This window comes from Diaphorina citri, unplaced genomic scaffold (genome assembly GCF_000475195.1).
Source record: "Diaphorina citri unplaced genomic scaffold, Diaci psyllid genome assembly version 1.1 scaffold112, whole genome shotgun sequence".
Taxonomy (NCBI): domain Eukaryota; kingdom Metazoa; phylum Arthropoda; class Insecta; order Hemiptera; family Psyllidae; genus Diaphorina; species Diaphorina citri.
In genome coordinates, this window is record NW_007377549.1 from 328,548 (window position 1) to 340,632 (window position 12,085).

Consider the following 12,085-nt stretch of genomic DNA (forward strand, 5'->3'; position numbering starts at 1 on the left):
TTATACACATTACACACTCATACACCCAATAAATTACTAAGTTTGGTAGAGAGAAATTTTTCACACAGTAGATATTTATTTTCTTTTTAAAATGGACATCACACACAAAAACCAAAACCAAAGAAATCAAAAATATGTATAACTTTAGAAAGGTGTAAAAAAAATACAAGTAGGTACGAAAAGTTTACATAATATCTTCATAGTATTGTAACAAAAGAATCTAACTATGGAAGATACCCAAATATGTATTACATGTATTGTTGGTCCATGGTATGTATGACTGTACTTTAATTTCAAGAAAGTGGTCTCAAAAATGGGCAAAAATTCACACATCGCATTTTAATGCAAGCCACTGAAATTTGTAGCGTCCGAGTTTAATTTAGATAATACAATGTTCAGAATTCATTTAGTACTAGAGATACAAGCACATAGTGTGTGTTACAATACTTTGAAGACATTGGAAATATGGCGTTCTAATTATACCAAATGATGCAAACGAAAACCAAAAAGAAAGTAAAACTCGAAAACAAAAAGCCATTTATGAAAAAGAGTCACACACGAACATAAAGTAAGGAAAAAATAATAAGGAAGGAATAGAGATGGACGGATGGATGGTAAAAGTAGTACACTTTAATGAACCTTTTAAAAAAATTCCAAATTAAACCGTTACGTCACAGAGCTTCTCTGTTTATTTTGCAAGATACTTCAATGGGAAGGAAACTTGGAAAGAAGGAAATGAGTAATCACGGAAGGAGGAAAAAACTTCAGAATTGAAAATCTTGATATCATTGGGCGAGAATTTAATCAACTTGTGAGATATAAGAAAACCATACAAAACGGATAATGGAAGGGTTGGAACTAGAAAAGACAAAATAAATCTACGATACACAGGGTTAAACTTACCTAACAATAATAATATAATTACAGAAAAATCAAGTTTCTAAATAAGATATTTCAATGTCTAGAAAATATGTACAGAAGGAATTTTAATATGGCACGTACAATTACACCAGTAAACAATAGAAAATGAACTTGGACGTTAAGCATCGACTATTTATTTATTTAATGATGATTTTTTTCTGTGAGCTTTTACCTTTTAAAAAGAAGAAATGAGGAATGTTTCGTTTCAGAATGATATTGGAAGAAAATACTAGGAATGAAAAGACCCATAAAGAAATGAACAGCTATTTTCAAGGAAGAAAACTTTGAAACGTTTCATTGTTCAAATGGAATTTGTTTGTAAATTCTTAATGTTTTAGCGATATTGAGAATGCTAGTATAATATTATCTTTACAAAACACATATATCTACAAGAAAGTCAACTACCTATACAAGGAAAAAATCGGCCAATAAAACAAATTTAAATAAAGCCCAATAGAATATCTTTGGCCTGGACGATCCCGTCTCCATACCCACCAACACCATAGATCCCCAATACCTCCAACGCCCTCAGCTTTCCGTGCTAACTTTTAAAACTGTCCGATTCGAAACTGAAGAAAACCAAGATATGTGGCTACGAAAATAAAATCACTTTGACAATGAAAGCAAACTTCACATTTTCACCCAGTTATAAAGTCAAAAAAATCTGAACTTGATTCTATTGTTGATCTGACTATTCACGATTCGATGACAATGTTTTAAAAGTTAGCACGTTTCGTCATAAAAGAAGAGCCAGAAAATAGCCATTGCACAAAAAAAATTACTGTGAAAAGTTCGTGTGTAACCAGAGATATAGAAGCAAAATCCTAAGCATGCTAAAAACCATTCACACTGAAGAAAACAAAGAGATGGAGAAACTTGATTCTATTGTTGATCTGACTATTAACGATTCGATGACAATGTTTTAAAAGTTAGCACGTTTCGTCATAAAAAAAGAGCCAGAAAATAGCCATTGCACAAAAAGTTTACAGTGAAAAGTTCGTGTGTAACCAGAGATATAGAAGCAAAATCCTAAGCATGCTAAAAACCATTCACACTGAAGAAAACAAAGAGATGGATAGGAGGGTTAATTGGCTAGGAATGAGGATGAGTTATCGTTGAGGATGAGAATGTGACATGTGAGGGTAGGCTGAGTGAGGGATAGGGGAAGGATAGGAACCAATCATAGGCCCAGGACTCGAGCAAGGGATGATGGGAGATGACTGATAGAGATGGTGTTGGTGGGGAGAGCCGGCGGGATGATAGTTCTGGTGTGGATGGGATTGGGGTTGGGAAGGAAGATGGGGAGAGCCCCCGTACACGAGTTGTCTTACTTTCTGTTCGTCGTCTCCGATATTGTAGGATAACTCTGTTTCCTCGAACCCGGTGGCAGACATCCTCTGATCCCCCGCGCCACTCGGGCATGGGTCAGGTGAGTTGAGGCACGTTTGTATCAGTGCCTTCCCCGCTTCAGATGTGATCATTGGCTGTAGCTTACGTGTAGCAAATGTGTACACATGGCCCGTCTCAGAAGCCACTAGTAACATGACTTGGGTACCTGTCAGTGTTGACAGTTCGTACGCCTGGAACAGACACAGAAAATCAACTGTAAATTACGATGCGATAATATCTCACAACAGCACCGTAACACTTAAACCTATAATTCTGGCTTCCATCAACATTAACCCCTAGCAGTTCAAACATGGGGGACTTCTTGACTTAACATGTACTTTTAGTCCCTCTCCAGATATCCTGGATAGAATGTATAAACTCCCTCCTAAATGTCTTACTCTCAATTGTGAAAATTCCCGTTTTAATGTGTGATTTGACATTTAATTTCTACGATAAAAATAGAACAACAAATTCAAAGTTTAGAAAACTCGCAAACCATGGGTTAACGTAAGCTGTGCGCCTTGTGAGCACACGAATGTAAGAATAATAAAGTAAGTCCTCAGTGCTCAATGCAAGTTTGCATACCATACTGGATGCCTTGAGAAATTACTTTCTAGTACCCCGAGTTTTACTGTCCTATTCTTCAGGAGATAAACCCATAGAGACTTTGATTTTCTCCCCCATGAAAAACTAATATGAAAACTAAGTTCACAGCTTTCTAGCCATTTGAAAATAAATTGTCTCTGAAAAATCCCAACAGTTGAAGTATAAAGAGAAGTGGTCGCAATTTTTTCGGTAAGTAGGTGTTTATACAAATTGGTAATTTTAAAATATCCTTTCTTTAGTTCACAGAAGGAAGAACTTGGCATTCCGATTAACGGAACAAGTAATATTTTGTTGAATAAACAATAGAGAAACTTAGTAAGTATGCACCAATACTATGCATTTTAGACCTAAGTAATATTTATAAGGTACTCAAATGTTCTTCATGGGGCCTACCTATTAATTCTGCATTTTGATAAGTATTTTCGTTCTACATATTGTCCACCAGTAGTAGGTATAACGTCAATCTTTAGAACATCTCATGAATCTGAACAATCTGATAACTCCATATTGATAACGAAATCTAGGATTATTTCCTACATGTTCGTGTTCGTGTGATGTAGACACACACACTCACTTATGAAAGGAACACGTAGCATACAAATCTATTTTTATCACAAACTTCTCCGCCATAAATAGATTTATAAAAATTGTTGACTTTACATAGCGAATATACAAAACGAATCCAATTGAACACGAACTGATCAAGTAAATAATATAAATCAGAACACATAGGAATGTAAAGAAACCTTCTTTAATATAAAAATGATTAATTAAAACACGAATTGCCTAGATTATGAAATCTGAATTCATATACTTAAGAAGAGAAGATTACATATACGCATTACGCATGTTACGATTGTACATGCAACTGCTCGTATAGTGGGTCCGCTGTTAATCAGCATTGAAAACATCGTCAACGAATTCTAGAGGATCAACCATTAATGATAGAGGTTCAAATTCTTCCATCAACCCCTCAAATTTCATAGCTTGAGGATTCTAATTGAAGAACATGAAGAATTTCAAGATAAGGGGACTTCCTAAGAGTGAAGACTTGTTGAGATAGCCATAACTCCTTATCGGATGCCTTTAGCCTTAGCTGCGGATAAGAACCACAGTTCAACGCATCTTTATTATCCTGAATTACATTATGATTGCCTGTGACGTAGGTGCCTACTGAAGGTATCACAGGAACGAGAGACTGTTTGTAGCAAACTATTTACAGCTTGTACTTCTTACCTTCTCTCTCATAGACTGGTAAAGAACACCCCGTTTTCGAAATGCATAGATCCCCCATCTCTGCCAAGTACCAAATGCAAAAGATTATGAGATTTACTGTTTTTACATAGCATTGGTGACTGTGTCTTTGCTGCGAGGCCTACACAAAAAGTTGAAAGTTACAAAGGAGCTCTTCAGTTTCCCATTCAGTAAGACTATTGTCAGCGTCACTAACACGTTGAGTTACTAGTTTTTGACGGATTGCTTATGCTAACAAACATTGTGTGTGGTTGGTATCTGGACGAATGACTGCTTGGGATAAGTAAGAAGTACTGCTACTTCGGGGTACACTCAACCATTGAAAATAACTGAGGAGCTGGTTGAGATCCCCAAAAAAGGCAAGGCCTACAAAAGGCTGATAAACAATATTTTCGTCCTTAGGAGCAAGTATCACAGGAACGAGAGACTATTTGTAGCAAACTATTTACAGCTTGTACTTCTTACCTTCTCTCATAGACTGGTCAAGAACACCCCGTTTTCGAAATGCATAGATCCCCCATCTCTGCCAAGTACCAAATGCAAAAGATTATGAGATTTACTGTTTTTACATACTTAAAGTTATGTTACTTATGCCTATCGCAAGTGTAATAGTTTGTAAGACGTCATATCCAGTAGAGGTATAAACAGTTTAGTGTAAAGCTACTTTGCTGTCAGATTGTTTACCGAGAAGTAGACTAAACAGCACGTCTTGACCATGTCCTCGATACAAATTTCAGTACAACAGATTGCCTACTGCTGAGAAAAAGCTCTACAATGTTTAGAATCTAAATGTCTACGTCGTGTCGTTAGTAAAAAACACTTCATCAGTCAGCAAAAATAGAAATAAGTAATTACTATTATAATTAAACATAGCAGACTAGACTTATTTTCTTTGCTTTTACAATTGTAATACAACGGGTGATGTACTTAACAAATTGGATCTAATTGGGTTTTTTCTCTCCTTCATAATTTTATTTTTCAATGACTTTGCACATTTCGAAACAATACCTATTTCCAGTTTCAAGACAGGGATAGAGAACACACCAGTAAGAATGCTTAATTAGTGAGGTTTTTTCTATGGCACAACGTGACTATTCACTGACGAGGTTCTAGGGTGCCAAATATGTCTGTGCTTTGCTTGAAAAAAGTCGTCAAAAATGCTATTCGACGGAAAAGACATGGGACGGCAGGAATTGAAAGCCTAATAGATATCTGCATAATATCCCTTGACTTTAACTACCGAGCAACTTTGGTAAATACTTGAACTTTGACATCACCTAGTAGTTACCTTCCACTGGTAGGTACCTACACTATCATTGTTAAGTATTATATTAAGTTCAGTATCAGCACAATAGCAACATCACGCTGTATAGCTTTATCTATGCTTCCAGATGCCTGTTGGTGACAAATATTTTCATTACTGCCTGATTTGATGTCCTATACCTACATGATGATTTATTCTTTAAGGGTGCCAAACCTCAATACTATTTACCCAGCATAAAGATATACACATTACCATGTTATTTTCGCCCCTAAATTGATATACTTACTTAGGTAAGCCTTGCATTCCCCATATGACAAAAATTTGGTCATTTACTTGTCTACCTACCCTATCTACATATATGGCTGACCAGAGTGGCTAGATAAGTACAAAAATAATATTGATCATTTTCCTCTAAGAGTGCCAACCACTACAATGTTTACCCTACATATACTTAAAAATAAAAACAAAATACCCAATGATATCATTTCCAGTCTAAATTGATATGTATAGGTAAGCCTGGCATAAGTTCTAAGTACATAGTTGACATATAGTGTTCATTATTAAAATTATTACTTACCTACCTATATCTATTAAAATTTTAAAATAAAATAATAATAAAAACATGTACCTAAACATTGTACTTGGATATAATAAATTATTTGGTATGTTTACAAATTACTTGATGGTTGATTAATGTGATGATGGGTACACATAAAGATGCCAATAAAGGTGTTGTTTAATAATTTATTGAAAATATCAAGTACCAGACACTCTAAAATTGAACTTTTCAAAAAATATTATTCTAAAATGATTAAAAATGTCTCTACAAATATTCTAAACAAAGGGATAATTGAAGGAAATATTTTGGTCCAATTCTAATAAGTACCTACTTTCTCATTACATTTTAGAAAAATTGGTTGGTTAAAAGCTATGATGGGTAAGTAGGTATTTTAATTCATAAACTTAAGTTTGTGTGATATAGGTGGTTTGAAAGTAACAATGATAGAACACCTACTCTAGAAATTTAGTAGTCTTACACAAGGATCCCTACATTCTAGACTATTACAGATAATGTCAAAAACAACAAAGGATCTTGGCATTCTAGACTATTACCCATATGAGTTTACAAGTTTCTCTTGTCCAAGTAATATCTCTGTCCAATATTAATAGATGAGTTATCTACTTCATTGGATATGTTTAAAATTCCATGTAACCTTATTACAATTTTAATAATGAGTAAATTAATATCAATTTTATTATCCTCCCTATACCTCTAATACCTATCAACCAAGTAGGATGTAGAGGTGTGGGTTGCTACTTATAAACAAATCTTATAAGTTAATTTTTGTACAAATTGTAAGTCATAAAGAAAAGAAAATTACATACAAATTTAATTTTTTCAATGGATATTCCAGATAAATTGTCATAATTGGGAAAATTTAAAGGAAATCTCATTAAAATCAAGAAAATAGAAACAGATTTGTTTACATTTCCTTGTTATACCTATTTGAGGTTATGTTACACAGATCTCAAGTTCTCTCTACTCTGCTACTCCTATGTTATATGGATATCTTTGTTCTTTCACTTCTTTGTTAGTTTGTCACTTTGGTTGCTTATAACTTGATGGTTGGTAAGTTTTGGGAGCTTTCAAAGAAAGCTACAGGTTGCTGACAGTCACTATTCACTTACCTTTTTCATTATCCCCGTTTTCCTTTTAGAAAAGGTTGTATATCTTCTTAATTTGTTATCTATGTATTCCATTTTAATTTTCACTCTTCCTTTAGTTTTCTTGCCGTTGGAAGGTGGAGATCCCTTCTGCGTGCTAGGAGAATATCCTTCGTCGACGATGTCAGATCCGCAATCTCCTGTTAAATTCGTCATGCTAGATCTTCCGTCGTGCTCATAACACATATCAGAAGTTCGTTTTAACCCCCTTTGTACATTAGAACTACAATTATTATTATTGTTATTATTAATTAAGGTTCTTGATAAGCCTGATGTTATAGAAGTAGAAGCTCTACTATGTACAGATGAAGAATATATTTCAGGCGAAGTTTCGTTATTTAAAATTGACATATTATAACCCATACTAAAGCGGGAATCACGGCCCCCGCCTGTAGGGGTATCCATCACTTTAATTTCAAGAACACATTGAACAACACATGATCTAAAAAATAAAATTAATAATTATAATGATTACTAAAGCACTTGAGATTAATTGAATTTAAAAACATTATAAAAAAATATATATAAAATATCACGACAGAAAAACACTTTTGAAACTAAACTTCACTGATAAACAAAACATCACGAACAACGTTATCTTAGCAACTGCTCAACGTTCGTAATTTGACCTGTCTAGTGAGCAACACAGCAACTAATGTTTTAAAGGAGGGGAATAGTTTTCTGATACAGATTTTTAAATTATATTTATTATTATTTTGTTTCATCAATTTCACATCAATGAAATTATTATAATCGATCTTCAAAAATACGTTATTTTCGAAAAAGTTTTCTATCAACAACAACAAAATCACTTGACTAATTTCATGTACCTAATTGTAATGGGCATATCCTGTAATCCACTAATGTTAGAATGTGCGAGCGTACGAATACTATGAAGAAGTAAAAATAAACCCCCTCTTCTACATGTTGAAGAACTCGTGTTGCTAAAAATGGTAAAGTTCGCCAAATATGGTAAACGTAGTACCTCCCTTTAGAGAGAGATGACGGATGCGAGCTCCACATTATTCTTGTGTTTAAACGATAATGATTATTTTATTCTTATTATTATCAAAACACGCGTTTTAACGCAAGTGGGTCTACTCTTCATCTAGATTTATTTTACGTTTCACTCGTTTCTAGGGGAATCGCATATATACACCTTCGTCACCACCACCTTCGTGAGAGTACGAGTAGATTGTCGAAACGTATCATCTCAATAGTGTAGGTAGGTAGATAGGTACGCTATTCCTACACTCAACTGTGAATTATAGCTCCTATGTTAATTACCTCTTCGTATCCACATAGTTCTATTTGTTTGACAATGCCTATTTCCAATAGTTCAGGGAGTTTTGCAGCTTGAGGGATATACCTACACCACTTTGGATGGTCTAAAGTTCTAAACTAAACATCAACTGACTCGGTGGGTATGTCACTCATGGCGGAATCTGGAGTATAATCATAACGAGTCGGATTAAACTCCAGAGAACAAATCTTCCTTTTGGAGTAATCACCTAAAAAATAACATTATTATCTGTCAATTTCAAATTTCCAGACAGCCCGATAATTGTTAAACTGTGGTGTCAAGTACGAGAAGGTATACCTGAAAAAGACCTTTTAGAGTATAATCATAACGAGTCGGATTAAACTCCAGAGAACAAATCTTCCCTTTGGAGTAATCACCTAAAAAATAACATTATTACTCGTATCTGTCAATTTCAAATTTCCAGACAGCCCGATAATTGTTAAACTGTGGTGTCAAGTACGAGAAGGTATACCTGAAAAAGACCTTTTGTCCATCGGTTTAAGATTCAGTTAGTGTTATAGCAAGTATTCCCAATTATGGATAGAAACAAGTGAAATTACTACATACTCATATTCTAAAAAAAACTCGTCTATCCGTACTTTAAACTAAACTAGAAACAGCAGAAAAAAAGCCTCCGGTTGGTTCATTTACCTTTATTTATTATTTTTCTAGACAAAATGTCGTCTTCTCCGCTATTCTTAGTATTTCACATCGGTAGACATTTTCTCACAGGAGAGTAGACTTTATGTCTGATATATCTATAGGTACTTATTACTTATACTTACGCTGTAAATGTGACTGTCTAGTTTTTCTTAACTTATTAGTGTAAATCAACGATTCTGCTTAAATTTTTGTTCACTCTTTTGAAGAACTTTTTGGTGCATGAGTGGGGGATACCTACTATGAATATTGAAGAGGATCTGTTAATTAATACCCTTTTGTTAATTAATTCAAGAGGATCTGTCATTCAAATTTCTTTGATCCTAAATTCATACAGCTACTCGTACTAGTACAAATCCTTTTACACCACGCTTGTACAACAACATTTACAAAACCTTAGGGTACAAGGAGCAATTATGTGTCCAAGGCACTCACAAATCATTTTTACTTTCTTACAGTAAGTACCACCATGGGATTTGAACCCGCGACCTCCTGATTATCAAGTGAGTGTTTCACCACTGATCTGGGAAGGCAGAAGCTTCTCTTGTCAGAGAAAGAAATGTGTTGTCGACTTGGTAAGAAAATTTCTGATGCTAATACTTAATTTTTATAACGTACTCCGTACTATATCTACAACGATACTCACCGTATTTTTTTCTCTCTCTGTCTCTCTTTAGGTACTTCTTCATAATTATTGACAAGTGATGTTAGGAATTATACTGAAGCCTCAAGCAAAAACTACACATGATGGTTCTACTCAAGGAATTATTTCAAGATCCATTTTTACTGCGAAAATGTTACTTTAAATTTATTGTCTTAATGAGGTACAAACGTATTTAAGTTAACTTCTAGCACACAGAACTATTTCCAGACTGACGTAGCTACCTAGTTTTTCGCCATGGCTTTTATGAGAGATCGAGAGTGATTATCTTCAATTATGTCAAAAAGCACGAATTTGTTTACTTCGTGCTCAGGCTTCTAAAGCGGGCAATATCGGGCGAAAGCGGGACATTTTAGCGTCCCCAGAGGATTTCTCGGGACAGCGGGACCAGAGGCTCCAAAGCGGGACTGTCCCGTCGAAAGCGGGACGTATGGTCAGCCTAACCATACACCACCCTCTGAGTCTCAGTATAGCTGTTTAACCCTTTGAGTGAGTTCTGAAGTTCAGTGAACCACCAGTAATAATAAAAAAGATATACAGACCTTTTTTAGCAAGTCATTCCCTGATAATGTGCGTCATTTCCATTCTAAAGCTGGTAGGTACATAGCACAGTGTCGGGTCAAGTGTACCAACTCGGAGGTCAAAAATCCCATTTACTTTGGCGGTTTTTACAACATTTGAGAAGAAAACATTCCGGTAAAGTAATATTTATAAGGTACTCAAATGTTCTTCATAGGGCCTACCTATTAATTCTGCATTTTGATAAGTATTTTCGTTCTACATATTGTCCACCAGTAGTAGGTATAACGTCAATCTTTAGAACATCTCATGAATCTGAACAATCTGATAACTCCATATTGATAACGAAATCTAGGATTATTTCCTACATGTTCGTGTTCGTGTGATGTAGACACACACACTCACTTATGAAAGGAACACGTAGCATACAAATCTATTTTTATCACAAACTTCTCCGCCATAAATAGATTTATAAAAATTGTTGACTTTACATAGCGAATATACAAAACGAATCCAATTGAACACGAACTGATCAAGTAAATAATATAAATCAGAACACATAGGAATGTAAAGAAACCTTCTTTAATATAAAAATGATTAATTAAAACACGAATTGCCTAGATTATGAAATCTGAATTCATATACTTAAGAAGAGAAGATTACATATACGCATTACGCATGTTACGATTGTACATGCAACTGCTCGTATAGTGGGTCCGCTGTTAATCAGCATTGAAAACATCGTCAACGAATTCTAGAGGATCAACCATTAATGATAGAGGTTCAAATTCTTCCATCAACCCCTCAAATTTCATAGCTTGAGGATTCTAATTGAAGAACATGAAGAATTTCAAGATAAGGGGACTTCCTAAGAGTGAAGACTTGTTGAGATAGCCATAACTCCTTATCGGATGCCTTTAGCCTTAGCTGCGGATAAGAACCACAGTTCAACGCATCTTTATTATCCTGAATTACATTATGATTGCCTGTGACGTAGGTGCCTACTGAAGGTATCACAGGAACGAGAGACTGTTTGTAGCAAACTATTTACAGCTTGTACTTCTTACCTTCTCTCTCATAGACTGGTAAAGAACACCCCGTTTTCGAAATGCATAGATCCCCCATCTCTGCCAAGTACCAAATGCAAAAGATTATGAGATTTACTGTTTTTACATACTTAAAGTTATGTTACTTATGCCTATCGCAAGTGTAATAGCTTGTAAGACGTCATATCCAGTAGAGGTATAAACAGTTTAGTGTAAAATAAGTAAGAAGTACTGCTACATCGGGGTACACTCAACCATTGAAAATAACTGAGGAGCTGGTTGAGATCCCCAAAAAAGGCAAGGCCTACAAAAGGCTGATAAACAATAATTAGTCCTTAGCAGTTAAACTTGGAGGGCTGCCTCTCAGTACTCCTAGGAATTAATTGATTTAAGTAAGTAATCACTATTCCTTCTGATATTCCAGGATTTCCTCTCCTATCCCTTTGTTACTGTGTACTTAGGTCCAGGTATGAACCAAGCATATTCAATCCATCTGACTAGATCAGAACCAACATAATATTTGTCCTTTGCCCCTAAGAATTTCACAATCTCCTATTTGTCCTATACCTACATGATGATTTATTCTTTAAGGGTGCCAAACCTCAATACTGTTTACCCAGCATAAAGATATACACATTACCATGTTATTTTCGCCCCTGAATTGATATACTTACTTAGGTAAGCCTTGCATTCCCCATATGACAAAAATTTGGTCATTTACTTGTCTACCTACCCTA

At 34.9% G+C, this 12,085-nt stretch overlaps 1 protein-coding gene across 1 annotated transcript; it reads right to left on the bottom strand.

The window, feature by feature from the left end:
- Positions 1-1,868: 1,868 nt before the first annotated feature.
- Positions 1,869-7,564, bottom strand: LOC103524663 (serum response factor homolog). Its single transcript, XM_008489694.3, has 2 exons — positions 7,124-7,564; positions 1,869-2,501 (listed from the first exon to the last, which is right to left on the bottom strand). Exons 1-2 carry the CDS (start codon positions 7,562-7,564, stop codon positions 2,031-2,033), a joined length of 912 nt encoding a protein of 303 aa, XP_008487916.1. The 3' UTR covers positions 1,869-2,030.
- Between the last annotated feature and the right edge of the window lie 4,521 nt (positions 7,565-12,085).